Source organism: Papaver somniferum, chromosome 7 (genome assembly GCF_003573695.1).
Source record: "Papaver somniferum cultivar HN1 chromosome 7, ASM357369v1, whole genome shotgun sequence".
Taxonomy (NCBI): Eukaryota; Viridiplantae; Streptophyta; class Magnoliopsida; order Ranunculales; family Papaveraceae; genus Papaver; species Papaver somniferum.
In genome coordinates, this window is record NC_039364.1 from 258072977 (window position 1) to 258095721 (window position 22745).

General features: G+C 37.5%; 2 protein-coding genes across 5 annotated transcripts; one reads left to right on the forward strand and one right to left on the reverse strand.

Annotated features, from left to right (window-relative positions):
• Window positions 1–256: 256 nt before the first annotated feature.
• On the reverse strand, window positions 257–13999 carry LOC113300196. 4 transcript variants are annotated; one of them, XM_026549400.1, is made up of 6 exons: window positions 13759–13999; window positions 13244–13383; window positions 12988–13128; window positions 12773–12899; window positions 12422–12476; window positions 11041–11066 (listed from the first exon to the last, which is right to left on the reverse strand). In XM_026549400.1, the coding sequence occupies exons 2-5, from the start codon at window positions 13349–13351 to the stop codon at window positions 12439–12441; spliced, it is 414 nt and encodes a 137-aa protein (XP_026405185.1). In that variant the 5' UTR covers window positions 13352–13383; window positions 13759–13999; the 3' UTR covers window positions 11041–11066; window positions 12422–12438. The 4 variants fall into 4 exon arrangements, with proteins under 4 accessions (XP_026405182.1, XP_026405184.1, XP_026405185.1 ...); XM_026549397.1 differs by lacking the exons at window positions 11041–11066; window positions 12422–12476 and adding an exon at window positions 257–344 and having other exon boundaries at window positions 13759–13994; XM_026549399.1 differs by lacking the exons at window positions 11041–11066; window positions 12422–12476 and adding an exon at window positions 257–344 and having other exon boundaries at window positions 13739–13994.
• Window positions 14000–14182: 183 nt separating this feature from the next.
• On the forward strand, window positions 14183–16198 carry LOC113293688. The gene is made up of 5 exons (XM_026542245.1): window positions 14183–14221; window positions 14447–14583; window positions 14691–14831; window positions 14921–15053; window positions 15919–16198. Exons 2-5 carry the CDS (start codon window positions 14479–14481, stop codon window positions 15954–15956), a joined length of 417 nt encoding a protein of 138 aa, XP_026398030.1. The 5' UTR covers window positions 14183–14221; window positions 14447–14478; the 3' UTR covers window positions 15957–16198.
• Window positions 16199–22745: the final 6547 nt, after the last annotated feature.

A 22745-nucleotide genomic window follows, 5' to 3' on the forward strand; every position in this document is an offset into this window, starting at 1 on the left:
CTGAATGTACCCAAGTGTGTAGATGCAAAGAAGTGTATGTATTTACTATGTTCAAATTAGCAGACATGAATCAATCTCTTCCAGAACAAAAGACACTAGCAATTAGTAGATATAAATACAGTTCTAAACCATTTGAAAACATAAAGTTATAAGCTCTGTAGAGAAGCTCAACATTAGATATTCATAAATATAACTACAGGTTTATAATCCTAAACCACACAAACAAGCAATTTATCTAAGAGGATCATCACAGTACTCTCAAGTGGTTTATCCGCTCTGTTTAACTTACAGTAGTTAACCTTGAAGCTACTTGGCACTTTCAGCTGACAGTTCCCTTTCAATTGCTGCAATAAAGAACGAGGAACATCACTAAAAGAAAAGAATGAAAAATTTTATTAAAAAGAAAAACTTTACTGTCAATTAAGGTTGTTAAATCAATTTCAATAATTATGAGTGGAACGGTTTGTTAGATCACTGATTCACGGCGGGTTCCAGGATATATGATAGAGCATGAATATTACATGTGCAAATAAAAACAAGATCTTTAGTGAATAACTATTATTTTTAGATTGCTATGTTGGAACTTCAGCTTCTTACCACATTATCCCATAACCTAATGGCTTCTTCTCCACAAATAGGCATCTCCTTCTGAGCTCTCTTAGCCTCCATCTCCTTTTCCTTCGCCTTATCAACAAGAGCTTGTTGTTGTCTATTTATCACAATAGGATGACTGATTGCTTGATAAAACTCCATATAATCATCTTCACATGCAGTTATATCTTCTCCACAAGGTACACAATCACCAAGAGGTAAATAGTACTTACTGTGTTCATTCCAATGTGTTACCGTAGGAGTTGGTTCATGTTTTGGAAGAAAATAATTCTCGGTGTTCGTTGTTCCTCAAACCACCAAATTGAAATTTTCATTCTCCACCTCGGGTTCCATTTGGACAAAATAAAATTGTCTTAGAATTCTCCTTGGATTACATATTGCGTACCCATTAGGATGCCAAATTGGTCCATAGTAAGACGTTATGGTTGAGTAACCATTCAAATCGGATTCATCTACCGAGACATCATTGGGTACGACGTATGGATGAAAAACCACATTTTTCACCGTTAGATTATCCAATCTCTCCCTCAACGAAGTCAACTGCTCTTCTTTAGACTTCTTTTGTGCATCCAAAAACACTCATTTTCCTGTTGTAGGTAGTTTTCAGGGATAATTGGTCTTTTCCTGATCCAATGCCAATGAAGGGAAGCGGTCGTATATCCAAACCTATGCGGAAAAACGAAAATAGATGAAAATTGTATTGGAAGTAGAAAATCTTAACGAATATTTTGCTAATTAACAATGTAGAAGGTCACCTGAATAAGAGTTAAGTAACCTCCAATCTGAGTTGTCTTAATTCTGGACCCTTTGCTCATATCTCCTAAAACAAATGTAAGCACCCCAGTGTCCCAAGAGTAGTTGTTGATCTCATTGAGGTCCTCCAAAGGCCATATTTCCAGAAGTGTCAGGAAAAATAATAGTTCCTAGCTGATATAACCAATAAGCACTGACATGGTGCTTAAGCGTCTCCTCGTCCATCACCAACTTTCCATTCTTCACTTTCTTAGTTGTCCCTCCAAATGCTTCCTTCAACCTTACCAAATTGAATTTCTTTAGCATCTTCTTGTGGGTTCCATTTTTTTCATATGGATTATACTCATCGCCAATTTCAGGCTCCTTCATAGAACGTCTAAAATCACATCGGGCCTTACTTGCATCCCATCCTAGACACTTTAGAGCCAATGCTTCAAGAGCTTCATAACTCGTCGAGGGGTTGTATCCATCTCAAAGACATTTACCTTCCACGGGTAGGCCGGTGATTCTCATGCAATCATCGGGAGTAATTCCCATATCGCCAAACAGAAGATGCATTGTATATGTCTCGGGATAATATCTCTCGAGAAATGTGGATACGAAAACAACGTCAAAATCCACATGTGCGTTATCAATAGCTCTCCAAAACACACATTCTTTAACCTTCGCTTGAAACTCCAAACACTCCTTGGAAAGATCCCATTCGGACGCCTTTTGACGACGAATAAGACGAATTGCATCATTATGATCCTACGAAAAGAACATCACAGTATTAATACTTGAGGAAACATATCCAAAAAATAAATAAATTTGTTAGTTAAGAATGAACATACCTTTGACGCATAAATCTTCGCAGCCCATGAGTGTTTGTAGACAAACAATGTTGCCCCTCCATCAATTGGAGTACCATAAGTTGGGCTAACTAGTGGCAGACACAAATCAGGATGTGGAATGTGTGCATATCTAGCACAAGGAGGCTTCGGCTTCTTTTAATCTTTAACATGAACAATTTCTTGTTCCTCTTCTTCGGATTCATCCTCTTCTTCCTCTTCATGCTCTTCATCCTTTTCTTCCTCTGACTCTTGTCCTTCTTCTTCTTCAGACTCTTTATCTTATTCCCCTTCTTGGCCTATTCCCTGTTGTTTTGCTTCTTCCTCTTCATCCTGTTCTTCTTCCTGTACATCTTCATCTTGTTGTATTTGTTATTAGAACTCTTCATTTCCTTCCTCTTCATCATCATCATTATCTTCTTCAACAACATTATCCATTACATTCTCCATCACCTCTTGATTGACATCTTGGATTACGTTCCGGACATAGTCTTGGTTCACTTCCTGTGAAGATCCCCCTCCATGTTTAACATTTTTAGCACCAGGGTTTCGGAAATCCAAATATATTCTACCACGAGGGGTGGGGGTTCTCAAATCTTCATCTAGGTGGGGATTAGATCTTTTTCCTTTTTCCCTAATGAATGAAAACCACATTATTAGCTAAACAAAATATTTTCTGATCACACAAATTCATCCCTATGAAGACTCATCATCAAGAACTGTATAACAGGAAAGTTCGGTTACCTATGTAAATTTATCGACTACACCGAACTATAATTTTCCCAAAAAAAAAAAAGTTCGGTTAAAGATTATTTTCTTGCGACACTGCCGAACTCACAGTTCGGTTACCTATGTAAATTTATCGACAACACCGGACTATAAATTTCCCATAAAAATAAGAAGTTCGGCAAGGAAAGAAAAGTTGCGACGTAACCGAACTAGGGAGTTCAGTTACCTAAAAATTTATAAAGGTTGCGACGTTGCCGAAGTGTTCTTATATTCAGAGTTCGGTTACGAAAAATCTAGGGTTTTTGAAATTCTCCTAGACGAAATCTTTACTGTAACTACCATTTTCGATGTGTTTTGATGATTTTTAATCGATTTCTTCAACAAAAAACGAATTAAAAGGAATGGGTATGAAGGATTTACCCGCGTATTTGCATTTCACTTGAATTCGACGTCTAGGTTGATGTTGGTTGATTGATTTCGCCTCCCAACCTTGCTTCATGTTGTTTACCAATTTGCAATTCTTTTGGTTGATTTGCGATTTTCGCGAGTCCCGGACTCGATCCTGGAAGTCTGGGTGTCTGCTTGTTCCGCTTTGCTTATGAAGATGGATTAATCGGCGATGAATTTTTTTCGAATAGACGATTAATGTCGATGTATACGAAGAGGAAGAAGAAGAAGAAAAAGAAGAAAAGAAAGAAAACGTATGTTTCTTTTAATTTAGGTTTTAATTAATGGGTTAGATTAGTGGATAATGGTTAAATTAGTGAGTTATTAGGATTAATTATACCCTTAACACTACACCAAATTCCTGTATTAGTAACAACAATTCGTAACGGCTTATGAGCCGTTACGAATTTCCCGTTACAAATGGTCGTTACAAAAAATTCGTAACACGTGGAAGCCGTTACTAATTTCTTAAAAATTTGTAACAGGGCTAAGCCGTTACGAATTTTTTTATACGCGTGTCAGTCACACGCTTGGTCACACTTGGGTGGTAACACCTTCAGAATGTGTGTTTGTCATTCACATGTGTGGCATTATGTTTCCACCCACGATGAGTTATACCAGAGGATATTTCCTCCCATGCGTGTGCGATTCACATGCGTGCTTTTGAGGGTATCTCAGCACTTGGCCAAATCGAGATTTCATTTTCAGTTTTTTCTTTTCTCTCTTCTGCTCCTGTTCTTTCTTCTTCTCTCCTCTCGTCTCGTCTCCACACTCGTTAATCTTCTGATCTTTGAAGAACTGTGTAAGATTAACGAGTTTAGGTTTCGATTTTAGTTTCGATCTGCATAAGTCATCATCAATTTTTCGATTTTAGGGTTTTATCATCTGTTAAATCAGATTTTTGGGTTTCATCTGATACCATCTTTTGTTTCCATTTCATTTTAGGGTTCATCGGCTTGGAGCTTTCAAGAACTGATCTTGAATCTCAGCTTTAGGTATATGTTTCTTCTTTTTGTCTGTTAGATTTTCTCTTCCTTATCTTTTTTTCTTCTTCCCTGTAGAATCACATATGTTAATCAAGTTCAGAATTTGAATTTCATCATCTGTTAATCGAGTTTAGGGTTTCGATTTCATCATTTGTATTTCATCTGTGTAAGTCTTTCGTCATATGTTTTAGGGTTTGGGTTATTTCGAATTTAGGGTTTCAGTTTGTTAATCAGATTTAAGGTTTTCAGTTTGTTAATCAGTTTTAAGGGTTTCAGTTTGTTAATCAGTTTGAGGGAGTTTCACTTGTAAATAAGGTTTGTTTAAGGTACTGATTGTTTCGGTTTTTTTATACCAGGGTTGGAAATGATATTCCTAAAATTGAAGTGCGATTTGAGAATCTGTCGGTGGAAGGGGATGCGTTTGTTACAAATAGAGCACTTCCTACTTTGTTCAATGCTTTGTTGAATGCTATGTTTATGCCCATTATCGATGCCTAATTATTGCACTTCCACTTATTAGTATTAGCCAAATATGAGTCTTCCTTCATTTATAGAAAAAGAAAATGAGTTTCTGTTTGTATATTTGTATGCAACTCACTTAGGAAAGAACTCGACTTAATGTGGGAGGTCATTAAGGAGTGTGTGGAAGCAGAAGCATGGTTGAGAGAGAAGCAGCAACAGGAAGACTCTCTGCCTAAATATGCTAACCTAATGTTGTTGTCTGCTGACGTTAATAGGAATGTAGAGGCCCTTGATAGGTATCAATTTACACTTGGTCAAGAATTAAAGTTAGCAGATGTTGTTGTATTAACTTATGCATGTGATAGACCAGCCACTCTTGATGGTTTAAGTACGTTTTGGTTACCAGAACTTCGTAAATTGGAGGTTTGTGTTTTCTTTTCTATTATTTTGATTTGATTGTTCTGGAATTACTGTGTTGAGTTGGATTTCATTTCTAGAATCATGCCATACACCGTTCTTATGGATAAATTTCTATGTTAATTGTGACAGGTCATTGACTACTGTACTCTTCCTCTGGAAAACCCAGTTGTTGAAGGACGGCGTGCCATTATTCGTAATATGTGGACTGAGCGTATACAAGGAAAAAAAGCATAATGTAGAGGTGGATAAGATTTTATTTTCCTCTCTGTTTTATGATTATCTTTTCTCCATTTCAAAGATTTATTGTTCTGAAGATGTGGAATTGTTTAAAACTCTTGTAGTTTGGTAATCTGCGATTGGTACTGCACTTGACGAGTCTCGTGATTCGCTAAGGTCTGCCATTTTATTGGATGGGTCTTTGTTTGAAACTCTTGCAAGCAAGTTTGGCTTCGTGATTGATTGCCTCATCCACTTTCTCCTGAGTGATGAATATATTTTGTTTGTTTCGTTGGAACAGGTTTTGCAGGCCAGTGATGACGAAACCCAAGCCAGCAGCGCCAAAGCCACCTACTCCAGTAGAATCACCATTACCTCCACCACAAAGCACAGCCGAACCCCAAACCGATGGTGCTGACGTCGATGCGAGCGCAGGGGAGGGTGAATTCGCTGCAGGCGAGCCGATGGACATATACAAATATAGAACTGCTCCTAGTCCTGCATAAGTTTTACATATAGTCCTGGGTTTTTACAAACTGGACAAGGTCTTGATTCAATATCCACTACATTTGAAAAGGTTTGCAAACTCGTAATTATTTTAATTTTTGATGTGGGCAATCATGTACTGATTTCAAAATGTTATAATAAGTTTAATTGATGTATTGCCAGCCTGATGTGATTGTGAACTGTGCTGCGTTGTCTCTACCTCGTGTATGCGAAACAGATCCAACAAAAGCCATGGATATAAATGTACCATATTCTGTGGTGAAATGGTTATCAAACTTTGGTCCTACACAAGGAGACCAAGTACGCACATCTAATAACCTTGGTCCTTGTTTGATTAGTTTCAGGGGTTTTAGTCTTGAGTACAGTTATTGCAATAGTTGTACTTATTTGTTTTTTTAGTAGTATGATTATTTTTTGTATGTATGTTACCTTAGGGGGATGTACCTCAACGTTATGCTGATGCTGGTCCGCGCCAAAGGGCTCAGCTAGATTATGGGGAAGGTGGCAGTGCTTCTCATTACGGGGAAGCTTACAATGACAGGTTTGTGAGTTTCATCTTACTGCTAGTAGCTGTAATTGGTTTATTTTAAGCACCTATTTATAATAACCCGTTATGATTTAGGCTTGGGAGATCTCACCTGGGGTATGGTGCTAGCAGCAGAAGTTCTCTCTCTGCTCAGGACTCGCATGGGATTTATGGCAGTCGTCAGAGTCTAGGTTATAGTGGAGGTAGGGAGTTTAATTATTTATTTTTGGTGTTGTTTCGAGTTCGAGTCTTTTCTGGGTGGTCTGAGTGTTTACCAATTGTGTGTATGATTCCTATTTACATGAATGATATGGTGCCAGGATCTTATGTCAGCAATGATGTCAGTGAAATGTACACCAGCTACGCTGGTGATTATATCTCTCGTGGACCTGATGTATGCATTAAACCTTTTACCAGTTCTGTAGTTTAAAGCTTTTCTCTTGACATCTTAAACCATTGTTAACAGTGTTTTGTGTCTGCAGGTGAAGTACTACGTAGCTGCTTCTTTCTTGGTAGAAAGATCATGTAAGAGCAATGTCCATTTGATTGAAGATGCATAGCTGTTGTCGCGTTGGATTCCATCAGATTTGTGAATCCTACTTCAGATGCAGCAGTCTGCGGCATGAGAAGGCTTTTATGTGAGTCGTGTTTTTGTTCCTGTTAGCATGTGACATGGGAAAACTTAGATATAAGTTATGAACTTAGAAAGTTTTTTAAGTTTCTATGAACTGAACTTTGGAACTTAGTAAATTTCTATCTATGTATTCCCTCAGAATTTGATACTTAACAAAAAAAAAAATTGGTACGTAGAAAAATTTGTGTTTTTTATATGAATGTGTAGATATGAATTGATTGACTAGAGTATGAATTGATTGAAACTATTGTTAGATATGGATGATTGGTAGAATGAAATGTGTATTTATTTGGAATTCCGGCGTATCCCGGTCGAGAATGACCTGCCGGTCAACCTTGATCCGGTCAAAATTGGTCATTGATGATTGATTTTGACCAGGTCAAGGTTGACCGACAGTAATATTTTTACAGTTACAAAAAAATTCGTAACGGCTTCAACGTGTTAAAACGTTCTGTTACTAAATAAATTCGTAACGGCTTGAGCATGTTACGACGGTGCCACGTAGTAACGGCTCTAAGATGTTACAAGGGCCGTTACGAAAAAAATTCGTAACGGCTAGTGGGCTGTTGCGAAAAAATTGTAGCACCCCTTTTCGTAACGGTCAGGAACCGTTACAACACCGATTCGTAACGCTCAAAAACCGTTTCGAATCGGAAAAAATGGTGTAGTGTAAACATGATAAGGGCAGATTAGACTTCCCTAATTGTTTAGGACACCCCTTAAAATGTAGGGTGGACATTCGTATCACAAAATAGTCCCCCACCAAAATGGGCTAGTGCCCAAAAAATCGTTCAAAAAAAGAACCATAATTTTGGGCATACCAAAATCTTTCAAGGCATACTGAATGAAGACAAAAAAGGTTGTTGAATAGCAAAATCAGATAACCCCTTAACCCAAATTTTTTTTAATGGCAAATCTGCCCTTTACGTATTAGTGTTAATAATCTTGATTAGTGATTAAATATTTTGTTTAGAGATTAAGATAATTTTCAGAATTATAAGAGTTGTTTAGATGAAAAATATGAGGAAAAAAAATCAAAGTTTTGGTTTGGTTAAGAAGGAGAGAAAGAGAAGGAGAAAGTGAGAAAATTATAATTCGGCACATAATATGATTATCGTCTGAGCCGAACATGAATTTGTTAATTTTTGGGTTAAAATATTGTTCGCGGTTCGGTACATATTGAGGATATCGTATAAGCCGAAACCTGTAAATGTTCATAGTTCGGCACATAATGTGATTATCGAATGCGCCGAACCTTAAGGACAAATGATTCGGCGTGTAACTAACATTAGAGGATAAGCCGAACTCTGTAAATTCGGCACATAACTGTTAAGCTATTCATTAAAACATGAAATTGACGGTGTCCATAACCCAATCCCAGCACCATTAAAAACAAAGTTCAGCACCTTAAAGCAAAGGTGTTTGCAACACCATAAAAGTGTACTTAAAACTTAAGAAAAAGTGTACCACAAAAGTGTACATAAAAGGGCATTTAACCACGACCCCTCTTCTTAGTTCCACGACCACCTCTTCTTCCACCTTGGTCTTCATCTTCTGACGCATCATTACCGGGTTGGACGGTAGCACCAACTTGGCTTGTACCTTCACCAACTTTTCGAGACCTCTTAGTGGTAGGCCTTTGTTCGGGTTCCTCGGGTCCTTGTCCTTTGTTGATGATTGCATCCCACTTGTCGATGAGGTATTTTTGTTCTTCCACGGTCATTGTTGTTTTGCAACCAAGTTTGGCCTTCATTTTCTTCAACATCTCCCTACACGCGGCAACCTATTTTTCATTTGAGAACAACTTATAACCATGAGGTTGAAGACATTTTTACCATAACTAATATATGAAAACAGTATAAAGTGAAGTAATTCTTACCATAACCTTGAAATCCTTGACTACATCTTCGGAAGTAGACTTGTTGGTGATCTTGATTGGCCTCGCCTTACCCTTATCAGATATCTTTTATCTTTTCTTATTGATAATGAAGGGATGAGAAATTTGGTTATACCAATCCATATAGCCCGGATCCTCTTCACATGGATCATCAAGTAAAGGTGTTAACTTGGACACATCTAATGTGTGATTGTCTAAATTATTCCAAAACTCAACGGTGGGATCAGGATCATACTTTGGTTCCCAAGATGAAGTGGTGATTTTAGTTCCCTTACCACTCTTTGGTAACAACCTGAATTTCTCGTCAAACAAAGGAACCTTTTGGACACATCCTAATTGACGGAGTACTCGCCTAGGATCGTATATAACATAACCACCGGGATACCACAATGGCCCATGATACATACCTACTGGCATATCCTCATCTTCAACAACTTCATCTTCTTCATCTTCATTCTCATATGGTTGAAAAGCGACATCATCAACACCAAGACAGTCTAACGTCTCTCTCAAACTTTCCACCAACTTCTTTTTGTTCCTTTTCTTGGAGTCCTCGTACGCGTACCGTGCTGCAGTTGGCTCAGTATCAACATAATCGACATCTTTGTCAAATACTTTGGCCAAGTTCAAAATTGGGAAATGGTCATATATCCACACCTGCATCGAAAGAACCACATTAAAAAATCAAAGGAATTGAATTGATAGAAACAAGTTTTACTTGGAAACATCAAAGTAAGACTAAAGTTTGCAAACTCAGAGAACTGTTCGGCTTATATGGATCAAGTATTATAAGCCGAACCAAGTAAGAAAAAACTTCGGCTTAAAAGGTTTTATGGTTATAAGCCGAACCATACTCTGAACTCCCAAAAGTTACCTGGAGCAAAGTGAAGTTCCCTCCGATGTTTGTACTTGTCAACCTAGACGCGGTGGCAAGTTGGTCCAGCAGGTAAGGGAGCGTAGCCGTTCCCCAAGCAAACTTGTTACAAGTTTCAAGATTCTTTACCAATTGGAGATAATTAGCATTTACCTTGTTTCCGGTAGTGTCGGGAAAGATGTCTCTACCAAGAGTATAAAGCAAGTAGGCAGTTCCGGTTTGCTTCACTTTGACGGATCCATTATCAACAAACCTTGTGTGACTCTTTCCTTTGTGTTCTCAAACTCCCTTTTCAAGTTAGTCAACTTGATCTTCTTATTCTTCTTATTTCTGCCACCTGGTATGAAAACGGTATCGACATCTTTAACTGATCGACAAAACTCCAACTCAGTTTTCATTGAACCCCAACCAAGGCATTCCAGGTACAAATTGTATAGATCATCCCAATTCATGTCATAAAAACCAGCATCCACACTTACACCCCTTGCTTTAAGACCTGTAATCTTACTAGCCTCATCAGGAGTGATTGACATCTCTCCAAAAGGTAATTGAAATGTGTAAGTTTCTGGAAAAAAGCGCTCGGTAAATGCAGAGGCCGACACACTATCATATTCCTTATGTTCATAATTGATAGCAGGCCATAAAGCACTGGCTTGTACGTAAGCAATCACCTCAGGAACCTCTTCATCAAGACTCCATTCCGCTGCCCTCTGGTGTCTCAATACTCGGACTGCACGGTTGTGATCAGGAGTCTCATAAATTCTCTTCGCCCAAGAATCGGCATAACCAATCAACACATTTCCTCCATCATCCGGAAGACCATGAGGCAAACCATCTGATCGAGGTGTAATTACGTCATCTTCATCAGGAATGTGTAAACCAGTGATCCGTCGATCATCATCGTTCTTCTCTTTCTCGGGTTCTGCCACCTTCTTACCTTTCTTGTCTTTCTTGGGTTTTCCTTGGGGTTGTGTTTCTTGATGAACTTCTTGATTATCATAAACTTCTTCATCTTCAGCTATTCCTTCTTCTTGTCTTTCAATTCTTACTTCTTCTAAAGTTCCTCCTCTACCTCCCGCTCCCAATTTTTTCTTACCTCCTCCTCTAGGATCGGGAGTTTTAGAAGTAGAAGGTGTTACCTCCATCTTCTTCCTCTTTGTAGCTGCATTGGTCCTGACACAAGTATGAAAGTTATAAGACTAATTCGAACAACAAAGAGATTTGGAAAGCCAAAAACTTGTAAGAAAATAAGAAGGCTCGGCTTACCCGAAATAACACATATGAGCCGAATCATGTCTTGAAATTTTTATTAGCTTACACAGAGAGTGGATCGGCTCATACCAAAAAACAATTATAAGTCGATCCCATATATTTGGCTCACAACCGATACCGTCGAATAAGCCGAATCTATGATTATGAACTCAAACATGTATTCGGCGCAAAACTAATACAACCATACAAGCAGATCCTAAGCACATGCAAAAATTCTGAAATTCAAACAACAATTAGTGAGTTAAATTAGTGGATAGTGGTTAAATTAGTGAGTTATTAGGATTAATTATACCCTTAAACAGGATAAGGGCAGATTAGACTTCCCTAATTATTTAGGACACCCCTTAAAATGTAGGGTGAACATTTGTATCACAAAATAGTTCCCCACAAAAATGGGCTAGTGCCCAAAAAATCGTCCTATGGGCGCATAGGGGTGGGAATGTTGGGTACCATGATTCATGTGGGCTTAGACAAAATATCAATTGCATGTGGGCTTAGACAAAATATCAATTGCAGTCGCTCGATTCCAGTTAATGGTTACCATGAAAATGTACTTCACATTCAAATTAGACATCAGCATTCCATTCCAACAACCAAATTGGCTAGAATTGTTGTCAGCTGACTCACTTGAATTCCACTCAGCGCGTAGACTTGCAAAAGTGGTACCTGTCTGGCCAGATTATTTTTTGATTGAGCTGAACGTCTAAGCCGTTCAGCAATACAACCATGGAGCCATCATCATCCTTAGCATGATAGCACAACAACCCACAAGGCTCCAGCTAGACTCTTGTCTAACACATATATAACACAAAGCTGGTTTGGAGCTAGCTAACCAGAGTCCCAAGGTGCACGTGCTTCACATCTGAATATACCAAAGGGTGTAGATGCAAAGCACGCAGACAGGTGTACTTTGCATCTGAATGTACCCAAGTGTGTAGATGCAAAGTATGCAAAGAAGTATATGTATTTACTATGTTCAACTTAACAGACATGAATCAATCTCTTCCGGAACAAAAGACGCTAGCAATTAGTAGATATAAATACAGTTCTAAACCACTTGAAACACGACATAAAGTTATAAGCTCTGTAGAAAAGCTCAACATTAGCTACTCATAAATCTAACTATAGGTTTATAATCCTAAACCACACAAAACAGGCCATAAAGTTATAAGATCCATGCCCACACATAACAAGCAATTTATCTAAGAGGATCATCACAGTACTCTCAAGTGGTTTGTCCACTCTGTTTAACTTACAGAAGTTAACCTTGAAGCTAGTTGGCACTTTCAGCTGACAGCTCCCTTTCAATTGCTGCAATAAAGAACGAGGAACATCACTAAAAGAAAAGAATGAAAAATTCTATTAAAAAGAAAAGCTTTACTGTCAATTAAGGTTGTTACATCAATTTCAATAATTATGAGTGGAACGTTTCGTTAGACCACTGATTCACTGCGGGTTCCAGGATATATGATAGAGCATGAATATTATATATGCAAATAATTATTATTTTTAGATTGCTATGTTGGAATTTCAGCTTCTTAATATCATAATAATTACTTTAAGTGGAAATGAATCACCCCCCGGAATGGAAAAGGATGATAACTTGCCTAGGTACTCCTCCTTCAACTGTTTCCTATATGCAATCTCCGCAACTAGGACACCAACCGTTGCGGCTGCTGCAGATGGTAAAACATAACCTCTGATCATACTGCTGAGAATTGGTTCTTCATGTAGCTGAAGAAGATAACAGAATAGCAAGTGGATGAATAACAATTACAGAGAAAAAGGTATGATGAAAGGTCAGAGAGCGAGAGAAGAAGACCTTGAAATGATTATAATCATAAAAGAGTTTTTCAACCGCTGTTCGAAACTCTTTTGCAATTTGAAGGACTTCCAGGACCTCTTCTACCGTCTTTGGACGGTTTGAACCCTTGTAGTCAACCGCGACTTTGGACAATTCTCCCTTGGTGAACACAATCAACAAGGAATATGATGAGCTTATAGTACAACCACCTTTATTCTAAGAAAAAAAGAAACAAAAAATGCAGATACAAGATGAGATTTAGCCAAGAAATTACATAGCGGGCTTCATAATTGTCTGCGGACTTCAGGAGACGCTGGTCCATTGTATGGTATTTCAAGCCGGAGGCCGCCGACTTATATGCTTTCCTTATTAAACGGCTCATCTTTCCCACTATTACTCTTCCCGATAGATCGTCTGTAGAACAGCAACAAGGAATTAAACAAAAAAGAAAATTTTTACAAGAATAGGTTGAGACTTTACATCTATAGATCCGTAAGAACAAAACCCCCCACAAAAATTCCTAAATAATAATCAAAACAAACCCTAATCTCTAAAAAGGAAAAAGAACACAACAACTATTAATCGATTAATCAAGGATCCGTAAGAAGAAAATCCCCCAAAAGAATTCCTAAATAATAATAAAAAGGTTTCAAAACAAACCCTAATCTCTAAAAAAAAAAAAAAACCGATTAAGAAACGAAAGAAATCAGATACCGATCATCAATCAATCGAGATAAGAAATAGAGATAACTTTTAATCGTCTGCATACCAAGACAAGAGAGAGATCACCTGGTGCGGTTGTATGGTAGATAGATGGGTTTTTGCAAAGGAGAAATGTGGAAGATGGAGGCGTTCGTTTCCAAGCTACAAAAAGATATAGGGCAATATCTTGGTTCCTAATTGAGTCCGTATCCTATCCTGCACTGCATACGTTCATCTGCTGCTGCGAAACAATTCCTGTCACAATGCAAGTTTTGCATTTAAAACAGTAGATTTTGGGGGTATTTTAGGGTTTATGTGGATAACACATTCACAGGAACGAGCAAAGCAACTGGGAACGGAATTGTTAATCCAGACTTTAGCAGAATTTTAGGGGGTATCCAATTTGGACAACCAATCAATAGACTCCACGTATTTAATAGGATAGGATAGGATACGGGCTCAGTTAGGAACCCACATTTTGCCCCTATATCTTTTTGTAGCTTGGAAACGAACCGCACCAGGTGATCTCTCTCTTGTCTTGGTAAACCGGGTATGCATGCAGACGATTAAAAGTTATCTCTATTGCTTATCTCGTGTGGTATCTGATTATTTTCTTTTCCTAATCGATTATTAAGAAATTAGGGTTTTTTTTTTCTCCTTCCTTTTTTAGAGATTAGGGTTTGTTTTTAGGAATTTTACCATAGATGTAAAATCTCCTGTTTTTGATATACGACTATAAATTTTCTTTTTTGTTTAATTAGTTGTTGTTTTACAGACGATCGATCGATCGATCGAGAAGACTATTAGATGAGCCGTCTAACTAGCTCAGTTAGGATGGTGGCCTACGGCTTGAAATCCCATACAGCCAACCAGCGTCTCAAGAAGTCCGCTGACAAACTTGGTCCCCGCCTTGTAATTTCCTGAAACCTTAGCTAAATCTCATTTTGTATTTCCTTTCTTCTTAGAATACTTGTACTATAAGCTCATCATATTACTTGTTGTTGATTGTGTTCACCAAGGAAGAAGTGGCCAATGCAACGGCTGACATTCAGAAGTGGGATTGTCCAAAGAAGATAGAGGAGGCCGTACAAGTGCTTGAAGCTGGAAAAGAGTTTGGAACAAAGCTTCACAAACTCCTTCATGATTATCAACATTTCAAGGTCTTCTTCTTCTTCTTCTTCTTCTTTTCTCCTTTCATCACATGTTTTGTCTGCAATTAATTGTTATTCATCAACTTGCTATTCTTCAGCTTCATGAAGAACCAAAATACTGGTCACGCGATATGCTCAGAGGTTATTTATTCCCATCTGCAGCAGCCACAACGTTTGCTGTCCTACTTGGGGAGATTGCATATAGGAGACATTTGAAGATGAAGAACCAAGGCAAGTTATTATCCTTTTCCATTTAATTCATTTGAGCATAAAGTAATTATTATCATGTTTGAGTAAGGATATTAAATTCCAACTAAGCAATCTAAAAACTGTTTTAATCACTAAATATCTTGTTTTTATTTTCATATAAAATATTTATCTTCTATCTTATACGTATCCTGGAAATCGCAGTGAATCAGTGATCTATCTAACGTACCGTTAGACTCATAATTATTGGAATTCACAACAATTTAACAACCTTAACTGTCAGTAGAGCTTCTCTTTTGAGTACATTTTCATTCTTTTCTTTTAATGATGGAGCGGACAAGCCACTTTAAGAGCCACAACTTGCCAGGTTAGCGCTAGCGCTGTTTTAGGCCATGGCTTGCCAGACCCTAATGCTTCATGCCATGATACGCCAATCTAGATCATGGACATCGTCAGAAATTCAAACTTTTTTTTTTCTTTCATATCTCTTGCGCATTGAAACTGTTTATGCTTTTCTCTGTCCAATACCACATGCCGTGCTGTAACTGCTAGCCTTGATAACAATTTAACAACCTGAATTGTCAGTAGAGCTTCTCTTTTGAGTACAAATTTTCATTCTTTTCTTTTGATGATGTACCTCTTTCTTTATTGTTAAGGATCGAGCAAGAGAGAGGAGAGCATAAACGCGGAAGCATAAAAAACTACATTGATAATAATTTGGTATATCTTTCTCATTAATTCTCTAGTTATTTATACAATCACAAGACTTGGCTCTCAAGGCACAAGACTTGGTTCTCAAGATATTCTATTCCTAATATAACTCTCACAACTTAATGTGCATATCTCCTAAATATAGACTCTCATATATTATTTCCTAATATTTATGCAGAACTTCAAAAGAAACTGTCAACTGGAAGTACTAAGTAGCTTCAAGGCTACAGAGCGGACAAACCACTTGAGAGTACTGTGACGATCCTCTTAGATAAATTGCTTGTTATGTGTGGGCATGGATCTTATAAGTTATAACTTTATGGCCTGTTTTGTGTGGTTTAGGATTATACACCTGTAGTTATTATATATTAATCGCCAATGTAGAGCTTTTTTACAAAGCTTATAACTGTATGTCGCGTTTCAAGGGGTTTAGAACTTGCTATGGTTTATTACATTTATATCCTGTTTATCGTGGTTTTAGGGTTATAAAACTATGTTTATCCCTCTACTAATTCACATCTTAGCTAGCAGTGTCCTGACTGTTGTCGATAATTTCTTCCATTAACGGGGGGTCTAGAATGAAAAAGTGCCCAGCTTGCATGATGGAATGTTGACTGTTGCTTTCAGCAATCGCGCTTTTTATGTCTACTTTGCTAGTTAATGCGCAGTACATTTACAACCAAATCTATTTAGCTTCTGCATCCACAGTTTAGAAACTTTTGAAGCTTTTTTAGATTAGCATAAACATGATAGCTAACTGGAATCAAGCGACAGCAGTTGATATCTTGCCTAAGCCTAATGCCACAGGATATGATTGATTCGCTAATGTTTCAAAATTCAATGTTGGTTCATCAGAAGTGCCTAAGCCAATATGAAAGAGGAAATTCACGTTGGATAGACCAAATGATAGCAGAACTAAGACACTCCCTAGACCCTTCGCCCAAAAATTTGAGTTAACCCTTTTCACCGAATCCGGATTACTTAGGGTTAAGTAGATTCCAAAAGCCCAATGACGTAACCAAGAGGAATAGCCTAGTTGGTTGATCTGGGGTCGAACTCTCAAGTTTAAAGATTATAGACTCGGTTCACGCTGTCCGTGAACCGTGACCACAAACGGAGTCTATCAAACTTTCAAGGTGTGTTTAACATCTCCTGAAGATATATTCTTCTTTTTTTTTTCTTTTTTTTTTTTTCTGTCCGCGAGTTATAATCCCAAAGGCGTCACTATCCATCCACATAAAACCCGCCAAAACAAAAGTAATATAAAAATCCCAAAATACAAAAGTAACAGAAGAACCTCAAAGATTTTGATGAAACCAAAATTTGATGAAACCTCATAGAATTTGATGAAACGAATTTTGAAATTTTGGATTTTTGTATCAATTTTTTAAAGTTTAGGGTTTTTGTATCAATTTAGTTTAGAGTGGAGTTTTAATGAATCCTAACATTTGAGTGGGGTTTTCGTACCATAAATTTGGTCATTTTGGATTTTTATGACTAGTTTTTTTTTTCTTTTTATATATATAATTTGGAATAAGCCCTTTCCACCAAATCCGGATTACAAACGGAGTTGGTCAAACTTCAAGGTGCTTAACATCCCCTGAAGATAATTTTTTATTATTATTATTTTTTTTATAATTATTATTATTATATATATATGATTTGAGTAAACCATTTCCACCAAATCCAGGTAACTTAGCGTTCAGTAGCACTCAAAAGCCCAATGACGTAACCAAGAGGAATAGCCTAGTTGGTTGGTCCGGGGTTGAACTCTCAGGTGTAAAGATTATAAATTCGGTTCCCACGCTGTCAAACGGATTCGGTCTGACTTCAAGGTGCTTAACATCCCCTGCAGAAGATAAAAAATATTTCCTATAATTTGAGTCAACACTTTCTACTGAATCCGGGTTACATAGGGTTCAGTAGTGCACAAAATCCCAATGACGTAACTAAGAGGAATAGCCCAGCTGGTTGGTCCGGTTTGAACTCTCAAGTTTAAAGATTATAGATTCGATTATTGCGCTGTCCGTGACAACAAACGAAGTCGGTCAGACTTCAAGGTGCTTAAACATCCCCTGCGAAAGATAATTTGTTTTTTATTCTATAATTTGAGTAAACTCTTTCTACCGAATCCATGTTACTTAGGGTTCAGTGGTGCCCAAAATCCCAATGACGTAACCAAGAGGAATAGCCCAGTCGGTTGGTCCGGGGTCGAACTCTCAAGTTTAAAGATGATGAATTTGGTTCTCTTGCCGTCAAACGGAGTCGGTCAGACTTCAAGGTGCTTAACATCCTCTGTAGAAGATAAAACAAAACAAAAAATTTAATAATTTGAGTCAACCCTTTCTACCGAATCTGGGTTACTTAGGGTTCAGTGGTGCACAAAGTTGTATATCGTAATGTCAAGTCTACTCTTGATGATAGTTTGAAACATCTTTATTGGATTACTAAAACCAAGTTTGATATTTATAGAGGTGTGAGAAAATGGTGTTATGGGATAAACACATACTTCACAAAAGCCTTTGATTTGGTTGATTGGAAATTTTTACTAGTCATTTTGGCTAGCATAATCTCAGTGAAAAGAGGTGCAACCTTATTCATCAATTGAATTCTATCACCAACCTTGTTGTGCTGGTCAATGGGGTTCATGGTAAATTCTTCAATCCCTCAAGAGGGTTAAGACAAGGACACTGATCGAATTTTAGATAGTGGTAAATAAGGTTGTCGTTCACTCGGACTTGTTGAAATTGATTCTAGGATTAAATATAAAAATACTAAAAATAAGAAATTATATACAAAATATGTCACGGGATGAAGAATTTACTGGGACTCTGGGATTCCATCAATTCTCAAATTCATGCAGTTCAACTATTAATTCCGGACAATTAAAGCTCATAAAATAACAAACATCGACTCTAAATCTTTGCCAAGGTAGATTTTATAAAGAATTATATGTAAATCACAAGCATGACGCATCAAAAGTCCCTAAGACTAAGCATGCGACATCAAACGAAATCACAAATAATCAAGAACAATCATAAATCAATTATAATAATGCAAATAGTCATAAAGGAATTAAATAGAATTACCACATGGGTGAAAAACAGCTTCCTCCGTCGTCCCAGTGATGGGGTCTAGCTACGCATGTTGTAGACACGCTCGAAATAATTTTTCATTGCTCAAAAGTGCTTACAAGAGGTGAAAATATAGTGGAATAGAGAATTACAACGGAAATAAACGTTGCAAAGCAACTGTTACGGAGAATGATAAAAACAAAGTGCTGCAAACACTATTTTTCTGTCGCCTAAAACTGTTACAAAGTTGTGCTATTACGAAAATTATTAACGACTGTCTTAAAGGGTCTGTTCTTCGTGTTCTTCAGCAGCAAAACTGTTCTCTCTGCAACTTTGATTTTCTTGATGCTCTCATCTCTATTCTAGCCCCTAACTCTCCATCCTCCTTCTAAGACATCCCAGGACTCTTTTTATACCTCACCAACACCAAATATTCCGCATTAACTCCATATAATCCTCTCTTCAATTCTTTGTAGATACGAGAATATTTCTTTCCCTTTTTTCTCTTCCACGCACGCCTGTTTCTGTCAAACCTCTCATTTTTATCTCTTGCACGCTCCAAAAATGTTTCTCACACAGGGACTATTGATTCGAACTCTCTCCATACACACAACAGTCTTAGTTGTACACGGGAAAGTATGAGAAAATCCGAGATATTACCGTGCTTTGCTGTCTCTTCAAATCCACATATCCAGCCCTGATATTTCGAATCTAATGGACTTACCAGCCCTGTTTAGACGAAATCAATCGAACCCAATCCAAGTCCAAGAACCAGTCATGTAGAATCTCATCCAAAAAATCATCCAGAAACTCCGTATATATCGTTATCCCATGTTTAAAATCAAACCAATGATCTAGACAATTTTGGTCGAATCAAAGGCCTATACCAAGCCTGTTAAGCTTAATTGAGAAGACCCACAAAATTTCAGCGATTGAATCTCAGTACAACACCTTCAAATCTTCAACCCTAATTCTGTTGCATTAAAACCCATTTTTCTGCCAAAAACCAGAATTTAAAAGGTAGAAGATGGTGTCCCCCTAACCAGATGTGGGGTGCGAATAGCACTGGGTTGCCCCTTAGCCAAATCTGGGATCCGTATAACAAATGTCCTCCGGGGTGCCTTTAGCAGTTTTTCGAGACGAATTTTTCAAAAATGTTTATTTCCCAAAAATACCTACAAACACACAAAACACCATAATAAGTACAAAATCGAGTACCAACATAGAGAAAATTGAGGACACCTTAGACACAAAAATGTGTCTATCAATTACCCCCGAACTTATTATTTGCTAGTCCTCGAGCAAAACAAAAAAAAATAAAACCGAGTTAATCTCAGGAGGGTTTAACAGAGGTGTGCCACAAAACCATTATTCCAGACCCTAGCTATCTACGCAGAACCTTGGAAGGTACTAAAGAATCTCCTTGGTTGGCATACTTATTGACTACAGGAGGAAGTACCCTGATGCGAAATTCCAATTGATGTACACGAGTTTGCACTCAAGTATACTAAAATTCATATAAAGTGACAGAGCTCTACTCAGATAGTTTCTGGGCATCATAAACCGGAGTCAACCAATCACATGGATAGATTAAGAAGATGGGTGTAGAGAAAAACGTAGAGGATGTTGACTAAGGTGAACCTATCCGAATGGACTGAGATACTGGTCTGGACTAATATCAACACACTGGCATATACAAGGGAACCACCGGCCGATAATCCTAACTCTAGGTCAACTCAGCTGGCATATACAAGGGTACCAGTGGTCGACTTTATTGTATTTATTCCGGTTGGTCTGGTGGTCTGGTCTCAATTTTTTTTTTTTGTATCTCAGTCACTCTATTTCACCCTAGTAATGGTAAAAAAAGAAGAAGAACTGATTAGGATTCTTTCGATGATTCCATCACGAGGATATGACGAAACTACCATGTTTTTTTTCTAACACCTGAGCTCTGTGCTTTTATGAATAGACTCTTCTAGATGTTTCCATCTAATCAGATTGGTTCCTCAACTCCTACAACCAAAATGTTCCCATCCACTTAGATTGGTTAGTGCAAACCTTAATAAGCATAAATTTCTAGGCTCTGGAGTTTATTTATTGCAACTAAAAAGTTTCTCCCATACCCCCAAACTTAAATCTAACATTGTCCTCAATGTTCTAAAGACACAATTAAAAGCATATGAACAAGGAGAAATTGTTACCATTTGAAGCAAAAGAGTTAAGGAAAGATATTACCGTGTTGCATGAGATTGGGTTACCTCCCAAGAAGTGCTAAGTTTAAAGTCTTCAGCCATACTTGGAATGAACTAGTCACCTCGTAGAATCATAAAGTAATAGCCGGAATAACTGCGGATCACCAAAACCAAATAGTGCTATCACAAGTAAAAGGAATCTACAACATCCCAAGAAAATTAGCAAATAAAGCACACACTTGTCTGTTTTCCTGTTTAAGACAACTACATCTAGCTGTGGTTCAGGCTCAGGCTCTATGAAGGGGTCCAAATAAATTTCTTTGGGCTTGTGTTCCTTATAAGTAAAGATCCAAATTATCAGGTTGTAGAATCTGGAAAAACTCAAATAAAAACTTCGAAGCACATAATAATAACCTAAATAATTGGGGATCCTCTAAGTCAATCAGATTTGACTCACACAGTTGACCACAGTAGTGGTTATTCTTAAGCAAATGTGTCGACCCTAATCTCCTAAAGTAATTAGGTTTAGTCTCAAAACTTAATAATTGACATATCTGAAACTTATACGTTCCCACAAGTGGTTGAAAAATATTTGGTGGGAAAATAAAGTCGATCTTGGTATCATAGCCTGGGCTAACCACATCAACCAGAGGATGGTTTTCTAGCAACTGAACTTCTTCCTGGACATTATTAGTTTCGGGAGAGCTATCATGAAGGTAATCTGGCACAATGGTTGAGGCACATATATCAAGTCCCAAGTGAGGGACCTTTCTAAGAGTTAAATCATATGGAGAATGATAATCACCCCCCAAACTTAGAGTTTTCAGTGTCTCTAGAAAGACTAGTCACAACTTCCCTAATTTCAAGGTCATTAGATTCCTGAAAATGGTCAATTGATTTTTATAAGTATGTTTCATCCTCACTCATCTCTACGAGTTCATTTTCTTTGTCTAAGACTAACGTTTCTAAATCGCTAGACTCTAAAACAATATTCTCAAAAGAAACTCGTTCCTCTAAACCATTATTAGCATCGTAATCAAAAGGAAATACTACATCGTCTAAAACGAGGGTATCTCTAGTCAAATCCTCGTCCTTTTGAATAGGTGAATAATTATTAAAATTATTTGGATTTGAACTAGAAATAATATTATCGTTATAAAGCTCAATTGGAGTAACAAATTCCTGATCACTATGCCTATATGTGTCTGATTCTTCATCAATACTATCCTCATTATAATCATCATTATAATAACATGGAAATGATCGAACCTCATCCAAACAAGTAGTGTTAAAAATTCTAACCTCTTCATCTTCATTATGTATCTATCTTCATTTTCAAGGGTACTATCGAAAACACTATATTGGAAATTAAGATGATTTCGAGCAGTTCTTTTCTGGGCCTCTAACAAAATTTTCTGAGTCGACTCACATGACTTCCTGATTTTATCTACGAAAGAAGGTTCACACGTTACATTGCTTTCGTCCATGCTAAGTTATTTATTTCTTCTAACTTACGTGCCGACTCAGCTAACTTACGTGTTGACTCTAGTAAAGAGGAATTATCAGAATTTTGCTCGTATGACCGGTGGGCGTGTGGATAGTAATTGGGATCAATATGGTATGAGATAACCTTTGAAAGGTTGATGTTCCCAACAACTATTCACACTATGGTCAAAATAATGTCCATTTTGAAAATCAGTCGGATATTCGTTGTATTGGTTATTATTATAATACCAGTT

What these genes read in the sequence shown, in the direction of transcription:
- LOC113300196 (XM_026549397.1), bottom strand. Translation starts at nt 13,351, where the DNA reads ATGAGCCGTTTAATAAGGAAAGCATATAAGTCGGCGGCCTCCGGCTTG. An exon ending in ACAATTATGAAGCCCGCTAT is followed by an intron (nt 13,129 to 13,243) that starts GTAATTTCTTGG and finishes GTGTTCACCAAG; the next exon opens with GGAGAATTGTCCAAAGTCGC. An exon ending in GTTGAAGGAGGAGTACCTAG is followed by an intron (nt 345 to 12,772) that starts GCAAGTTATCAT and finishes TCTTTATTGCAG; the next exon opens with CAATTGAAAGGGAACTGTCA.
- LOC113293688 (XM_026542245.1), top strand. Translation starts at nt 14,479, where the DNA reads ATGAGCCGTCTAACTAGCTCAGTTAGGATGGTGGCCTACGGCTTGAAA. An exon ending in ACAAACTTGGTCCCCGCCTT is followed by an intron (nt 14,584 to 14,690) that starts GTAATTTCCTGA and finishes GTGTTCACCAAG; the next exon opens with GAAGAAGTGGCCAATGCAAC. An exon ending in TTTGAAGATGAAGAACCAAG is followed by an intron (nt 15,054 to 15,918) that starts GCAAGTTATTAT and finishes ATATTTATGCAG; the next exon opens with AACTTCAAAAGAAACTGTCA.